Genomic DNA, 18,138 nt, shown 5'->3' with positions numbered 1-18,138 from the left:
TTTTGTTCTCTCTATTGAAAAGCATCCATCTGAAAAACAGAAAGACAATGCCAGATTAGTTTCATACATTATTAATTTTTCCAATAAACTTAATTCTCACCTCATTACAAAAACTATATTGGGAATAGAAGACATAATACTGTCTTGTAAATTTATTTATTTTTAAACCAGATGACCAGAAATTGTGGATGGTCAATAATATTTTTTTAACAAAACTTGATCTGCTTTGTTAAATAAATATTGTTTCCTCCACTAGTAAGTAAGCCTTAGGATAGATAATTTTTTCAATGTTGTAGAAATCTATGTCTTCAGATTCTGAAAGACCTGGCATTGGACATTATATTTGAAGTAGTTTTCTCTAGCTGAGAATAGGTGTCTAAGTAAGCTTATGATCTTTAATCACCAAGCCCATGTCTTGTTTGCCATATCATAGGAAGGACCCACATAGTACCTGGCACATTGTAGGTTGAACGAATGAATAATTGAATCTATGACACAAAGTCTAGAAAGTAAATTGTGCCTAGTTTAGGTTTAGCAGACTAACTGGAAGACATCCAGTGAAATTAGAATTTCAGACAAACAATTTTTAACATAAGTATCTCCAAAATATTACATGGGGACCACTCTAAAAGTGATTTATTGCTTATCTGAAATTCTAATTTCACTGAGTGATGTATTTTCATTTGCTAAATCTGGTAACTCTAGTCTAGTTATTGTAATGAATTAATATTTGCTTGTTTATTCAATTAGTCATTTATCAACAGGCATTTATTGTTTTATTAAATTATGAAATGATATATTGCATGCCTACCATGTGCCAGGAATAATTCTATACCTTGGGGACTCAGCAATAAATAACATTGGCAGACTCACTTCATGGAGCATGTATTTCAGTGGGAGATGAGGGGAGAAGAAAAATAAATAAGTGAAGTGTTAAATCAATAAGACAATTTCAGTTAATGATAAACGTCATGAAGAAATGAAAAGATGATGATGGGGGTAGAGGGAAAGATGGATCAATGACTACCTTCTTAATGATGATACAGAAGTCATCATTAAATGATAAGGAAAAGCCATTCAAAGAGCTGGGGGAGAACACAAAAGAAAGAAGAAACAGCACATGCAAAAACCCTAGGTAGAAATGAATTTGACTGCTACAGGGTAAGAGTGAAGACCATAGGACTACAGCAAACTAAAAAGCTTCTACACAGCAAAGGAAACCATCAAAAAATGAAAAGACAGCCAATCAGATGTAGTGAAAGTGAAAGTCGCTCAGTCGTGTCCGACTCTTTGCTACCCCATGGACTAAGTCCATGGAATTCTCCAGGCCAGAATACTGGAGTGGGTAGCCTTTCCTTTCTCCAGGGGATCTTCCCAACCCAGAGATTGAACCCAGGTCTCCCACATTGCAGTCAGATTCTTAACCAACTGAGCTATGAGGGAAGCCTAATCAGATGAAAAAAGTACTTATAAATCATTTATCTATTATAATGGCATCACCAACTCAGTGGACATGAACTTGGGCAAACTCCAGGAGATAGTGAGGGACAGGGAGGCCTGTTGTGCTGCAGTCCATGGGGTTGCAAAGGGTCAGAAATGACTTAGCAACTGAACAACAAAATCTATTATAATTAGGGCCAATATCCAAAGTACATATAAGGGACTCATACTACTTAATAGGGCCTTCTCCAGTGACTCAGTGGTAAAGGATCCACCTGCAATACAGGATACGTGTGTTTGATCTTTGGGTTGGGAAGATCCCCTGGAGAAGGAAATGGCAACCCACTTTAGTATTCTAGCCTGGAAAAGCCCATGGACAGAGGCTAGCATGTTGGGCTATGGTCCATGGGATTGCAAAGAGTCAGGGACAATTTAGCAACTAAACAACAACAACAACTTAATAGCAAAAAAAAAAAAAACAAACAAACAAAAAAAAAAAAACTCCCACAAAACAAGAAAACCCAAGCAATTTGATTATAAAATGAGCAAAGGATCTGAATAGACAATTTTCCAAAGAAGATATACAGTGGCCAATAGATATAGGAAAAGATGCTCAATATCACTAATCATGAAGGAAATGTAAATCAAAACCATATGAGGTATCACCTCACACCTATTAGAATGGTTATCCTCAAAAAGACAAGAAATAACAAGTATTGACATAGATGTGGTGGAAAGGGAACCATTGTGCTCTGTTTAGGTATGGAAACTTGTGCATCCACTGTGGAAAACAGTAGTTTTCTAAAAAAAATTAAAAATAAGAGTGCCAGATGATCCAGTGGTTCCACTTCCTGGTATTTATCTAAAGAAAACTAAAACACCAACTGGAAAAGATATATGCCCCACTGTGTTCATTGTAGCATAGTTTGCAGTAATCAAGACATGGATTCAACCTAAGTGTCCACTGATGGATGAAGAAGTAAAGAAAATGTGGTACATATATACCATGGAATATTATTCAGCCTTCAAAAAGAAGGAAATACTGACATTTGAGACAACATGGATGGATTTTTAAGGCAGTATGCCAAGTGAAATAAGTCAGCCAGAGAAAGATAAATATCATATGATTTCATCTATATGTAGAATCAAAGAAACAATAGCAATAAAAAAATCAAATTCATAGAAATAGAGAACAGACTGGTGGTTGCCAGAGGTGGGGAATGACAGTGGGCAAGATGGGTAAAGGGGGTTGAAAGTCACAGATGCTCAGTTATAAGGCAAATAAGTCCTAGGGATGTAATGTTCATGTAGAGACTATAGGTAATAATACTGTATTGTATGTTTAAAAGTTGCTAAGAGAGTTGATTTTAAAAGTACTAATCATAAAAAAGAAATTGTTAAGTATGTGTAGTGATGGATGTTAACTAAATTTATTGGGATCATTTTGCAATATATATAAAAATATTAAACCTTATGTTGCATACCTGAAATTAATATAATATTATATGTTGATATATGTCAATTATGTCTCAATCAAAAGGGGCGACCCATTGGCTTATAGTGCTTAGGGGGCTGGTTGCTACTGCTGCTGTTTAGTCACTAAGTTGTGTCCAACTCTTTGCTATCCCATAGTCTGTAGCCCTTCAGTCTCCTCTGTCCATGGGGTTCTCCAGGCAAGAATACTGGAATGAGTTGCCATTTGCTTCTCCAGGGGATCTTCCTGACTCAGGGATGGAACCCACTTCTCCTGCTTGACAGGCACAGATCTTTACCACAGATCCACCTGTAAAGCCCAAGGGGACTGGTAGCGGTGGTTTAGTCACTAAGTCGTGTCCAACTCTTGCAACCCCATGGACTGTAGCCTGCCAGGCTCCTCTGTCCATGGGATTCTCAAGGCAAGAATACTGGAGTGGGTTGCCATTTCCTTCTCCAGGGGATCTTCCTGACCCAGGAATCAAACCCGGGTCTCCTGCATTGTAGGCAGATTCTACAGTGGGGGGCTGGGGAATAGTATAAATATGGTATAAAAAGATGTAAGAAACTGAAGCAAGAGCCAGGTCATGCATTCAATGGTGTAAAATTTGAATTTTATTCAAGCAAAAGGGGACCCACTGGAGTAGTTAAAATCAGGAGCAATATGACCTAAAATAAAATATTTTCAGAATATTTAGAATGCTGGGTAGAAATTGGATAGATGGGATGGGGAGGGTAAGTGTGAAAGTGGAGCAGCATTTAGGAGTAATCCAAGAGCAAAGGTGAGGCATGCCGTGGGTTCAGAGAAAGCTGGTGACAGAGGTGGATGAATTAGAGTTTATTTTGAAGGCAGAAGCAATAGTAAGTATGAATGACTTTAATTCTGAGATCAGAGAGGAGTAGTAAGAGAAAATGGAAAACACTTGTGTTTCTAATTTCAGTATGTACTGATTCTATGTATGACCTGTGTAGAAAAATAAATTTATCTTCTCTGTCCTTCATTCTCAGTTGCCTATATTGGCATCATCGGTGGTTAGCCTGTATTTCCTTGAACTCACGGATGTCTTCAAACCCGTGCACTCTGGATTCAGCTGCTATGACCGGAGTCTTAGCATGCCATACATTGAACCCACCCAGGAGGCAATTCCTTTCCTCATGTTGCTTAGCTTGGCTTTTGCTGGACCTGCAATTACGGTAAGAATTGCCCCCAAATTGTGTTTGTCAGCCCCAGAAGACTAAGAATGACCACATTTATGTAATAAATGAGGTGTCCCTGGTGGCTCAGATGGTGAAGAATCTGTCTACAACGCGGGAGACCTGGGTTTGATCCCTGGGTTGGGAAGATCCCCTGGAGTCAGGAATGGCAACCCATTCCAGTATTCTCGCCTGGAGAATTCCCTGGACAGAGGGGCCTGGTGGGCTGCTGTCCATGGGGTCGCACAGAGTCAGAAGGACTGAGCAACTAATTTTCACTTTCATGTAATAAATGGGTTAAAAACAAACAATAAGTTTCTGATACACTTCCTCATTAATGTATTTCTCATGCATTCATGGAGAAGGAAATGGCAACCCACTCCAGTATTCTTGCCTGGAGAATCCCATGGACAAAGGGGCCTGGTGGGCTACTGTCCATGGGGTTGCACAGAGTCGGACACGACTGAAGTGACTTAGCATGCATGCATGCATTGGAGAAGGAAATGGTAACCCACTCCAGTATTCTTGCCTAGAGAATCCCATGGACAGAAGAGCCTGGGGGCTGCTGTCTGTGGGGTTGCACAGAGTTGGGCACCACTGAAGCAACTTAGCAGCAGCAGCAGCATGCATTCATACCATATCTCAAGTCTTAGAAACTGTGGGAAAAAAACAAATAATTCTATAGCCAACAAACTTTGTTCTTCAAAGTGCATGTTGCTATCAATTTTAGCAGATTAGCACTTTTTATTGATTCTTAGCCCTGAGCATGCACAACTGTACAGAAAAGAGGGTACAACTCACATTCCTGTCCCCCACAAAATAAAATAATTTAGATTCAGAATAAGCATTTGGATTTTAAAATGTTTAACCTAAAGAAATGACCTAACCTATTGAAAATGAATTAGAAATGTAGTTATTTTTAGTTTGCTAACATACAAATTGGGAATTAGATATTTTTCAATAAATTTATTAATAAATAACACAAACATAGTCTTTATAGCATCTCTTTGGCCCCCAAAACCTGCCTACAAGGACAAGAATCATGTTTCAGGGTAAATAATATTTATTTCTAACAGCAGGAACTCTTTACTTTTATGATGCTAATGAATGTCAGAGGAAGTGATCATTAAATAAAAAGCTGTATTTGAATGGAGTTTTTATAGGATCCCCTAAAGAACTGGCCTATTCTGGTTCATTATATGGCAGTTTTAGAAAAGTCTCTGCATTGACCTTTTGTATACCCTTGGATTTGTTTCTTTTTTAATTTCTTCACATTAAACAACAGCATTCTATTTACACTATAAATTACATGAAATATTATCAGAAGATAAAACTGAAACTTAATTTTTCCTAGAACTTCATCATACTTAAAAGATGAATTTTGAGACCTTTTGGTCTCAAAACACTTTGTAAGTTTTAAGAAATGAGTTATCTGAACTTCAGTAACTCCAGAATGATTGGAACTGTTAATGATGTACTTGGAAGCAGCTGAGACTCTGACTAAAAGCATATCTAACATGCAACATTGCTCAGAGTGGGCTTCTTTGGTGGCTCAGACGGTAAAGCGTCTGCCTGCAATGCGGGAGACCCAGGTTTGATCCCTGGGTTGAGAAGATCCCCTGGAGAAGGAAATGGCAACCCACTCCAGTACTCTTGCCAGGAAAATCCCATGGACAAGGAACCTGGTAGGCTACGGTCTGTGGAGTCACAAAATCAGACATGACTGAATGACTTCACTTTCGCTCCTGTTTAGAGTAACAGTATTTTCTGGTCATTTCTCTAATGACTTACCAAAAAATCTATTATCATCCAGATATTTGACAAAAGCAAAAAGTATACATGTTTTAAATCTAGTAGACCAGAAAGCATTTCTCCTAATTGGAATATAATGCAGAAATTTATTGTAATTCATATATTTGAAGTACAATTGTAAAATACAAATGCTTGTGACTCTACTGAAGAGACTATGATGACATTTCATCAATTACATAATTTCTTCTTTATATACCCAGAAGTTTTTCTTCCCTGGGTCTTAGACTAAGTGGCTAGGAGAACACATCTAATTGTGGCTTTTCCTGCCAGCCTCATTTATTTCACACTGATCCCTTAGCTGACACTGTTACAGGTCCTGGGGCCAATGACCTTGGCCTCATCATTGTCTTCCCGCTTTTCTGACTCCCTCATTTCCAGTAATAAATTCTCAATATGCAATTAAGGATGCTTTCTGGGGCATTCTGAGTCAACACTTTCTTTCTTGAGCCTTGAGAAGTGAAAGAACAAGTTTGCTATGACTACCTCTACCAAGTTGACCTGGGGAACCCAGTGCCAACTCCTTTGGCAAAGACTGCCTGAATTCTGAGGTTGCCCCTGGGCCTCCTCCATAAGCTGTTGCGTGCCTCTTTATGGGAGGAGAGGCAAACTAGGGAGATATTTACACTGCTGGGTCCCTGATCTTCCCCGTATCATTCAGGATATTCCAAGATGTCAGTGATTCTTTTCTTCCACACTTCCTTCATGGATTTTGAGTAAACAACTTGATGGTAAAACTAATCTTGACTTTATGGACACCAAATAACTGTCTTTTACACCTTACTCTCTAAACATATATCTTCTCTAAATTTCTAATTTCATTTTCCCTTGTTTTAAAGCCTTTTCCCAAAACATTGGTTTTTATAGTGTCTGTATGTCACTATAGTCCTAAAATAGGGGTCACCAACCCCAGGGCCATGGACCAGTACCAATCCATGGCCCATTAGGAAACAAGTGAAGCTTCATCTGTATTTACAGCTACTCCCCATCACTCACATTACCCCCTGAGCTTCACCTCCTGGCAGATCATTGGCAACATTAGGTTCTCATAGGAGTATGGACCCTACTGTGAACTGTGCACATGAGGGATCTAGGTTGCTCGCTTCTTATGAGAATCTAATGCCTGATGATCTGAGGTGGAGCTGAGGTGGTGAGGCAAGCTGGGTGGGAGCGGCTACCACTGTCTCTCATCCCCCCCAAACCTAGTTGCAGGAAAACAAGCTCAGGGCCCCCACGGATTCTACATTATGATGAGGTATATAGTGATTTCATTATATACCGCAATGTAACAATAATAGAAATAAAGTGCACAACACATGTAGTGTGCTTGAATCATCTTGGAACCATCCCTGCCCCCATCTGTGGAAAAAGTGTCTTCCACAAAACCAGTCTGTGGTGCCAAGAAGGTTGGGGACTGCTATGCCAGAACCATGATTCTGTCTCTAAACTTACTACATATGTTACTGCTCCAACTTCTTTCCCTACTCTTCCTGAAAGTGAAAATAACAGACTCTAATTCCCTGTGTTCAAGGATGCCATTTTCTTTTTTTCTTTTTGGCAGTATTAATCTGTTCCAAAATGGAATGGTGGGGGAGCCAGAGAGGTAGGATGAATTCTTCCTTTGAAAATCACTTTCAGAAATAGTCCATTTGTGTAAGCAGAGGTGCTTCTTATTTTCACCCATTCATATGAAGAGAAGGCAAAGCAAAACAAAAGACCACACATGGGTAGTATTCTTTAAAAGGAAGTTTATATTCTTTACAAAAGGAAGATCAACTGATTTTTTTATACAGGCATTTACATATAACTCATGTGATGTTTGCTTCTCAGGTTTAAAATTTTTTTTTAATTTATTTAGTTATTTTTGGCTGTGCTTGGTCTTTGTTGCTGTGTGCTGGCTTTCTTTAGTTGGAGCAAGCAAGCAGGGGCTACTCTTCATCGTGGTATGCGGGCTTCTCCTTGTGGTGGCTTCTCTTATCGCAGAGCACAGGCTCTAGAGAGCATGAACTTCAGTAGTTGTGGGACATGGGCTTAGTTGCTTCATGGCATATGGGATCTTCCCGGACCAGGGATCAAACCAGTGTCCCCTGAATTGCAAGGTGGACTCATAACCACTGGACCAAGGAAGCCCCTCAGATTCTTTTTTTGATGCTGTGAAAGATATTTTAAAAATTACCTGCCTTTGTATAGTTACACAGAAAATTATAAAACTTCTTTTGTGTCTGTGAAATGTATATTCTTATTTTTTGAAACTGTCTTTAAATTTTCATCTTTAACATTAACTTTTAACTTACTTTTAAGTGATAATGAAACAAGCATTTTGTTTAGTCCTTTGGAGATCCTCAAGGAAAATAGCACAGAATATTGAGGCTTATCATAAATCTTTCCGAAATCTATATGAATAGAAAACATGTGTATGTTCTCTTCCCTGGAAATAAAGGGATTAAAGGGTAAGCATATCCAGTTTTATAGAAGAATTGTATTGAAATGTATTATTGTTTCTGGGAGGTAACCTTAGCTTTAGGAGAGTATATACTCTCCTTTAAGCGGCTTTTCCAAGGGCAGTGTCCATATAATAATAAGCAATGTATTTCCTCTCTGCATCTCCCCTGAAACAGTCACTTTAGAATCTCTTTCAAAAACCTGTCCATGATATCTGACATGCACAAAATGGTATTGTTTCTTTTCAGGATTGTATACGGCATAAACAGAATATTGTGAGAAGATACTTGTCATATACTGTTTTCTATTTCCAAATGACAACAGCAACAAATAATTTTGTTGTCAACACCTAATCCTTGAAACCATATTGCATCACAACAGCATGTCATTCAGAATGGGGAGACAAGCAAGCATATTTGAAAATATATCAGGAAACAACTGTCCTTTCCCTGAGGAGAATTCTCTCTTTAAAGCAAATTAAATCATTTTGAAAATGCATACAGTGACATGTAGGTCAAGGTTAAATGAATAGTAGTGTGAAGAGAAAATTAATGTGCTCCTTAGAGAGTGGGAGAGTTGGATGATGTCAAAATACTGACAAGAAACCTCCATCCATAATCAAAGCAGGGTGTGAAAGCACTCTCCTGACATATGAGTTTTGTGCTTATTAAGCAAATAAATGAAAACTCTTGAAATTTCCAGGTCACTTGAGATAATGACTGCTGTGTTATATGACAAGAAGCATTTCCCTAATGACACTAAACAAATAAATTCTTACATACTTTAGCATTCAAGGATAATATGTGAATCACTATTTACATGTATAATTAAAAAGAAACAAAATTATCCACAGAATTATTATTAAAGAAATGAAAATGAAATGAGCCTCTCAATGCATTTCAGGACACATTTCAGAAATGAGTGGTTAATTTTCTTGAAATGATGAATTTGGGATAATCATGATATTATTCTACTTGCATGGTGCAACATGTCACATCTATCTGTGCAGAATATTATAGAATCTTTTGTGTTTCTATGTCTAACTTGAAGTGATAATGTAGTATGGTATTTTTCAAAAAGTATAATTAACTTAGTATTCAATGATTTGAAAAAAAATTCCTTCTGATTACTTATATAATTATCCATAAAGGAGTTTATCAGTGTATGCCACAAGATTTTCACGCTTGTAAAGTTATTGGTAGAATTTTATTAAGAAAATTGTTTTTATACACATAAAGGTTCGTTATAATTGTACACACACCATATGGAACTAAATATATCAGACAGAACATTTGAAGCATAAGGTCATAGATTTAGTCATGAGTTTTAAAAATCATAAATTTTAAGTACTTTATAAAATAAATGTTAAGTAGGTGTTGAGAACTGGGAACTTTTCCTTGGAAAATATATTTCAGTTCCCAGTCACAGTGATAATCTTTAAAGTGACATGATCACTTATACCTAAGGGACTGCCTGTTCCCAGTTTCTCACTTCCACATTTTTAGCCATACTGATGCTAATTTCACAATAATCTCTGAGGCACAGTAACCCCCAATATTTGATTTTTTGCATTTAAAAAACCACATTATTTCAAGTTTTACTTTTGTTAATAACCACCAGCCCAAATGCCCAAGGTAATTAGCCAATGAGAATCCCACAGTGAAGGTCACAAAAGCAAACCCCGCAATGCAGGGCACTGTGCTAGACAGTGAGAATAAAAGGTAAAGCAAAAAGATGGTTTCCCCGCAGAGGGTCACAGTCAAGTGAGAAATAATCCAGCTATGCTAGAGGGAAGGACAAGATACTAAGGGAGCCACATGGAAGGGGGCATACTTCAGTTTAGGATATAGTAAGGGATTCAAGGGAAAGTTCTTGACGGAAATGATGCCTAAATGTATTGAGTTTTTCACTGATGTCCTGTGTCTTAGAATCCAACAGCAAGTGTGCTGTTCCTTATCATAAGTATGGTCCTCTGTTTACTGAATACTGTGTATTTTCTAAATATTTCATTCTTAAGACGTATTACTCACTGGTAGTGGTAGTTGGTATAGTTGCTAAGATGTGTCTGATTCTTGGGCCCCATGGATTATAGCCCACCAGACTCCTTTGTCCATGGGATTTCCCAGGCAACTGGAGTGGGTTGCCATTTCCTTCTCCAGGGGACCTTCCCTACCCAGGGATTGAACCCATGTCTCCTACATTGTAGGCAGTCTCCTGCATTGCAGGAGTATTCTTTACTGCCGAACCACCATTACTCAACATTACTCAGTATGAATGGATAACTCTTCAGAAATCAACCACATCAAATTCTATTTCAGTTGTCCTGGAGCATTTTCATCCAAATGTTACTGCTTACCTAGATAGATTCTCTTATAATTTACATTCTCCAATAGGATAGTTACTAGCCACATGTGACTATTTCATTTTAAATCTGATTGATTTACATTTTAAATAATTAACTAAGTTCAATGAAATGAAATTAAAACTTCAGCTCCTCGATTGCAGTAGCAAAAAATTTCAAGTGCTCAATAGCCAACAGTGCTATTTCAAGTGCTCAATAGTGGCTGCCATATTGGACAAAGCAGAAAATATGTCCATCATCACAGAAAATTTTAGCAGATAGCTCTGCTTTAGATTGAACCTTTCTACTTTCATGTCTGCTTTACATGGGTGATCCTTCTGCCCAATTCCAAATTTTATTGAAATAATATGCTAATAAAATATTCCTGATTCTAACTCTGGTACTTATTTTATTCTCTCCTTGGGCATCTTGTTTTCATAGTTTTAAGGATAAAATGTCAAGATTCTAAGCATCAGAGCAGAATCAGTCACCATGTGATTAATCAGCTAAGTAACACTGGGTATTGTTGGGCATAGGGCCAAAGTCTGGATGCTGCAACCACATTGCAATGCCAGGATGCTATCACAATTTTGACCAGTATGTAGGAGCACAGAAGATCCAACTACGCTAGTTACAATGCCCTGATTACTTCTCATTGCTTCTGCAAATACTCAGGAGAAATCCTCCCATCTCTAAAGTGCCTACAAAAGGTACCTCTTTACTTAATTTAATTGATGGCATGTTAAGAGATAACTTCCCCTGCAGGAGGGCATGGCAACTCACTCCAGTATTCTTGCCTGGAAAATCCCATGGACAGAGGAGCCTAGCGGGCTACGGTACATGGGGTCTCAAAGGAGTCAGACACGACTGAGCAACTGAGCATACATATGTAAGAGATAACTTATATAATTCATCTGCACCCATTGAATCCATTTTGAATACCCTCTTGTCTTCACAGATTATGGTAGGGGAAGGAATCCTGTACTGTTGCCTGTCCAAAAGAAGGAATGGGGTTGGCCTGGAGCCCAACATTAACGCTGGAGGCTGCAACTTCAACTCGTTCCTTAGAAGAGCCGTCAGATTCGTTGGTGGGTGTGGGAAACGACAAAGAAAGAAAATGTTTTTCAAATAGAAATGTTATATTTAATTACAGATATTATCTTTAAAGCTGTAATTTAGATGTATAGTGTCAGGTACATGATGAATTTTACATTATACAAAAAAAAAAAACTGTTAAAAACACCCTAATTTAAGTTTTGTATCCACAATGTGTTATAGTTAAGGTCCTTGTTTTGAGAGCCAGTATGCCATGCATTTCAGTTTATTTTTGTCTTAGCTCTGGTAGAATCATGAATTTACTTTAAAATGGTTTCTTGGATCTGGGTTCATTTTTTAAAATGGAGAGTAAATATCAGCAGACCAATATAAATGGATAACCCTTCAGAAATTACTTTAGCCACATCAGTGATTCCATTTCAATTGTCCTGCGGTGTTTTCATCCAGAAGTTACTGTCCATGGAAATGTCACCATGCAGCACAGCATCAAGGCTATTTTTCCTTGGTTAGATCATCTAACTCTACCTCCTATTTTTATGAGACCTACAGAATATCCATAGGCCTGTGTCAGAGTCAAATGAGCATCTAAACCTTCATCTCTTCTGATTAGCATGTGACTATCTTAATATTATTTGAGTCACAGACCTTTCTTTTTAACTGAATTGAAAAGTCAAGCCACAGTACATCACACCACTGTGAATGTTTTAATTCATTCCCAGTAAATCAGCAAAAAGTTATTTTCACCTGTAACCTCTCAGTTCAAAGGAATAGGTAGCTTCATTTAATACCTAATAGAAAATTAAGTACCATCACCTCTTCCACTGGAGAAAAAAAAAATCTGGTCTAAATCATGCCCTAGACTCTGCCCCACTAAGAAAGGCACATTTTTGCTCCACAAAGACTGTACAGCAAGAATAATCCCCTTACCAGGATCATGAACTAAGACCAAGAAGTAAAACTTCAGGACATCTAGCTGATCTCAGAGGAGGTTTTCCTAATGTAACACAATGCCGTGGCAAAGGGGCACATAACCTCTCTGAAAAACCTCATGACTATGAGGATGCTCCATCTTATCCTGGAGAGCCCAGTCCCAGAGTCAACCACGCCCATGCCCTGGGGGCCTAGAGGTGGGTAGGTTTCCTCACTTACTCATACCCCTCCCCAAGATCTTACATGCTGCTAGGAATTAGAATATAGAAATAAAGGTCCAAGGTCACGAATCTGAGGTGAATAAGTGGAGAAAGAACTGGGAGAGTGGTTGTTAGGTGACAACAGGCAGAGAAGGAAAATGCAAAAGGGGCCAGGCCAGAAGGAGAACACTGTCAGGTTACCTGGCTGCCTGTCACAGTGATTTCTATGAGCAAATCGTGAATCAGAATCTCAAGTCAGAATGACTCCAGGGTGTAGAGGGAGCAGGTAGGCTAGACTCCCAAGGATAAGACCAGGCAAGGAACTTGAAGTAAGAATGGAGTTCGAATGTACAAGCCTGCATCAGGGTTTGTCAGTTTATGATTTCAAACTGGTCCCAGAAGAGAAAAGAAAGAACTTAATCAAGAGATTTAAGAATGCCATTTCTGTATTACAAAATGAAGGAAGCCTCCCACAGCCCGGTACTTGTATGATTATTTTTTTCACCATAGGGCTGGCTTGCTGTCTTCTCTGTTTTTTTTGTTTTTTTTTGTTTTTTTTTGTTTTTTTTGTTTTTTTTTTTTTGAGTCTTATATAGAAATTTTATTTTATTTTATTTTTTTTATTTTTTTTTTAATTTTATTTTATTTTTAAACTTTACATAACTGTATTAGATTTGCCAAATATCAAAATGAATCCGCCACAGGTATACATGTGTTATTCCTGGTATGCTAGTCATCTGTACCAGGAACCAATCCAGTAGGGTTTGCCTACTGTGGCTGGGATGAGGAACTACTGGGGAGAGAGACCTGGGAGTACAATTCTGCTAAGCAGTTTATAGTGATTTTGAATTTTGCTTCATTCCCCGTATTGAATCCTTTTCAAATCACACAGTTGTCATCTTAACATGTTCCAGGTATCTGTCAAGTGACCTACAGTTAATAATATTAAGAATTGGCCTGATATAACCAAACAGACAAAAATCCTTCAAATGACAACTTTGGAGATACTCATTGCCTTTAGCATCTGTTTGGAAGTTTAGAAATTTTCTTCACTATCTTCCTGAAATAAACTCAGAGAAAATGATCACAGTAGATGTCAAGGTTGTTATGTTAATGTGTAATACGCAGGATTGATGATGGCACCACATTGGCATCAAGTGCTAGCTTGGTAACAGGTTCTTTCCTTTTCCTTATAGGTGTTCATATCTTTGGACTCTGCTCTACAGCTCTTATCACAGACATCATCCAGCTCTCCACAGGCTACCAGGCACCGTACTTTCTGACTGTGTGCAAGCCAAACTACACCTCTCTGAATGTGTCTTGCAAAGAGAATTCCTACATTGTAGAAGACATTTGCTCAGGATCTGACCTTACAGTTATCAACAGCGGCAGGTTAGAAATGGAGATTATGAAAACTTCCATGTTGGTGTTTTTATTGTTCATTAATAGCTTGGGGTATCATCATAGGCATACCCTTTTCAATCACAATGACTTGGATTTTATTTTTCTTTTCAATTCAGTGATCTCTTTAGGGATGATACCATAGAAACCCATTGGTGGCTCCTTCCAACTCCTCTCTCTCCAAATTTCAGCCCCATATTCATTCCACTCAACTTCATATCACCAAACCCCAGTCATGTTCTATAATCTCCTCTATACTAATTATGGGTTTAGAAAAAAAGAAAGTGAAGTCACTCAGTTGTGTCTGACTCTTTGCAACCCCATGGACTGTAGCCCACCAGGCTCCTCCATCTATGGAATTTTCTAGGCAAGAGTACTGGTGTGGGTTGCCATTTCCTTCTCCAGGGGCTCTTTCTTCCCAACCCAGGGATTGAATTATGGGTTTGCTGCTGCTGCTGCTGCTAAGTCACTTCAGTCATGTCCAACTCTCTGCAACCCCATAGACAGCAGCCCACCAGGCTCCCCCATCCCTGGGATTCTCAAGGCAAGAACACTGGAGTGGGTTGCCATTTCCTTCTCCAATGCATGAAAGTGAAGAGTGAAAGTGAAGTCGCTCAGTTGTGTCTGACTCTTAGTGACCCCATGGACTGCAGCCTACCAGGCTCCTCCGTCCATGGGATTTTCCAGGCAAGAGTACTGGAGTGGGGTGCCATTGCCTTCTCTGAATTATGGGTTTAGGTTATCACAAATTGGTTTATTTTAGATGTTTATAGTTAGTCACGGCTTATAATCAGTATGTGTCATGTAGTGACTTAAGTAGAAGACTATATATGATATTTCCAGCTCCGTTACATATTTTATTAAAAAAGAAATCATATGAATTTTCCTCTTGGTAGAGTTTTAAAAGAAATAGCATCTACGATTGCATGTGTCTCCTCTGAATAAACCCAGAAAGTCTGTACAGCTCCTGACCTTGCATTTCAGAAAATAAAAACTGAAAAGCTTAAGAAATTACCAAAGCATTAAACTGTTTTCAATCAATAAAAAAAAAGACAGAAACTTAGATGGCAAGAGAAGTTCAAAAGAAATAAGTTACAGAAGGGTGAAAGCAGCAAAAGACTGATATAAGAATTTTATTTTTCATTCAGTCAGTTCCCAAAGATTGATTTAAGAGTCAAAAATAATTTAAATACACTTGAAGAATCAGAACCTGATATTATATAATTATATACATATGGTCCATTCAATTCAATTAATTTTGAACTTACATTTAAGACTTATATTCTATATTCTTTCTCAATTTTTCTACATTATCTTGTCTGTGCTGAATAGTAGTCCATTTTATTGGGTACCAAATAATTAGGAGGTCATTAATAAAACTGAATTTTTTCCCATTTTTTATTCATTAAAAGATCTCTGTTCTCCTTTCACAGTCCTCTGTTCTACCTCTCGCACCTTGCTTCTTATTTAACAAAACAATATACTTTGCGATTCTTGAGATAATAGTCATTTTAAAGTGGGATAGAGAAACATTTTGCTAAAATTAGATTTTTTCCCTATGCTTTCTAAAGTGTAAAAAACACTTCTAGACCTACTACTGTGAGAATGTAATTATTCTTTTAAATATTTATGTAAATGAAACCATATATTTAGGAGCATAGAGAAAGTTTAAAAGCATTAAAATCTTAGGTTTTATAGGCTTTTACTTTAACCTGACATAATTATAACACCAATAAACAGTTATAATGCTTTCCACCCCATTTCTAATTTCAACCAGCATTCCAATGGTATAAAGAAGTGATCCCTTAGAAAGCTAACACTTTATATTGGAAAGTATATCACTACTCTTCTTTAATACTAATAGTGATTAACAGTGTTTATTTTATCACTCAGATCTTTCTGCAGAAAATCAAACAGAAATTAAAGTTATTGCTTATTACCTTGCAGCTTTTTAGTTGAACATTTTAACCACTCAGTGTTCTTGAGATAATTGTTAGCAGTGTATCAGAAATAGAAGGCATAATTTGACTTTTTCCTTTGGCAGAAAATCATTCCCTTCTCAACATGCGACCCTTGCTGCCTTTGCAGCTGTGTACGTTTCGGTAAGTAACTGGGTCTTTTTCATCAAACTGTGTCCTAGAGAAAATCAGAGAAATGAGTGTTGTCTCCAAACACTAATTAGATTATATTATAGCTGGGTAATAACAGAAGAGTATAATGGCATAAAAAATAGAATTTAGTATAAACAATATAATAGTAAGATAATTTTTGACACAGTCATAGTATTCATTTAGCCTCATATCTCTTTTAATGTGATATTATACTTCATGAGAGAGTACTGTGAAGTACATGAATGCTAAAAACTGTAAAACTAAAAGAATTGTGTTAAGTATATACACACAGCATACACTTTCGTTTCAATCATTATGTAACAGCAAATTCTACGTGAGTGTAAGTTGATAAATGCTCTGCAATGAATTGTCACTATATCTTATTAATATAATAGTTTATTAGATTTTATGTGAAAAAATGGATTGAAATTAAATGACAAGTAACATGGAGACTAACCAGTTATCAGGCTAATTCTACTGCTTTAATTTTTTTCCAGACTCTTGTGTAATCACATAAGTGGTCCGTTATTTATTTGATGAATTTTGTAGGCATCCCTTTTTTTTCAGGTACAGAAATTAGCCATAGCAGGGGGAAAGGAATAATAAAATTGACATCAAGTGTATCAGAGATTTGAGTTTACCTTTTTGTTTGATTATAATGGAATGGAAAAAATGACCTTTTAAACATACTTACCCCGGTTCTTTCATTTTTTAAAGATGTACTTCAATTCCACACTAACGGATTCCTCTAAGCTTCTGAAACCTCTCTTGGTCTTCACCTTTATCATCTGTGGAATCATCTGTGGGCTAACACGGATAACTCAGTATAAGAATCACCCAGTTGATGTCTACTGTGGCTTTTTAATAGGAGGAGGAATTGCTCTGTACTTGGTAAATAATTTACTATTATTCAACAAAGCACAGTTTAAAAAGGAAAACATGCACAAAATGTCTTGCACTATAATAATTTACTTCCAATATAGTTTATATCTATGAGAAAATCCCTGGCTCCTTCTCCATTCTAAGCCAAAACGTATATTCTACTTTCAGTAAAATCATTTATTAAACCATACATTGGGCCAGAAAAGATGATTTTAGAAAGATTATCACATTTTCCCTTATCACTCTCCAACAAAAAAAAAATCAAAGACTGCTATTACTAGTATAATTTTATAGATGAGGAAAGTAAGTTAAAGAGAGTAGAAATGTAATGGAAAAATTATATACTTTGACCAATAACACAAATGTGGCACCTGGATATAACTGTAATCCAGCTAATATTTAATTCTTTGTGTGTGTTTGTGCTCAGTCATGTCTGACTCTTTGTGACCCAGTGAACTATAGCCTGCTAGGCTCCTCTGTCCATGGGATTTCTTAGGCAAGAATACTGGTTTGAGTTGCCATTTCCTTCTCCAGGGTTTCTTCCCAACCCAGGAATTGAACCCATGTCTCTTGCCACCTGTATTGGCAGGTGGATTCTTTACCACTGTGCCACCTGAGAAGTCCCATTGAATTCTTTAGCAACCTTCATTTCCAAACCTGATCTTCCTTTAAGGGAAATATCTTCAGCATGGGGAACTGAAATTGTCCATTTCATTCATGCATTCATTACCTTAACATTTATTCAAAATCTGATGTGTGCCAGGTACTATACTGAGCATCACAGCACTGATAAATAAGATTTATCATTTATGAGTTTATAGTGCAAAGATTAAGAAAAGTATAAATGGTTACAATATGT

At 37.3% G+C, this 18,138-nt stretch overlaps 1 protein-coding gene across 2 annotated transcripts in view; it reads left to right on the top strand.

Moving 5' to 3' along the window:
• The window catches only part of PLPPR4 (phospholipid phosphatase related 4), a 53,177-nt gene that overhangs the window by 27,777 nt on the left and 7,262 nt on the right, over positions 1 to 18,138 (top strand). Inside the window, exons 2-6 of one of the 2 annotated variants that reach the window (XM_055586895.1) lie at positions 3,922 to 4,107; positions 11,658 to 11,787; positions 14,082 to 14,277; positions 16,331 to 16,388; positions 17,115 to 17,288. In XM_055586895.1, coding sequence (XP_055442870.1) covers positions 3,922 to 4,107; positions 11,658 to 11,787; positions 14,082 to 14,277; positions 16,331 to 16,388; positions 17,115 to 17,288 — 744 coding nt within the window. The remainder of the gene's footprint in view (positions 1 to 3,921; positions 4,108 to 11,657; positions 11,788 to 14,081; positions 14,278 to 16,330; positions 16,389 to 17,114; positions 17,289 to 18,138) is intronic. The other variant, XM_055586894.1, reaches the window with a different exon arrangement.

Source organism: Bubalus kerabau, chromosome 6, assembly GCF_029407905.1.
Source record: "Bubalus kerabau isolate K-KA32 ecotype Philippines breed swamp buffalo chromosome 6, PCC_UOA_SB_1v2, whole genome shotgun sequence".
Taxonomy (NCBI): domain Eukaryota; kingdom Metazoa; phylum Chordata; class Mammalia; order Artiodactyla; family Bovidae; genus Bubalus; species Bubalus kerabau.
This window is presented reverse-complemented; position numbering and strand designations above follow the sequence as displayed.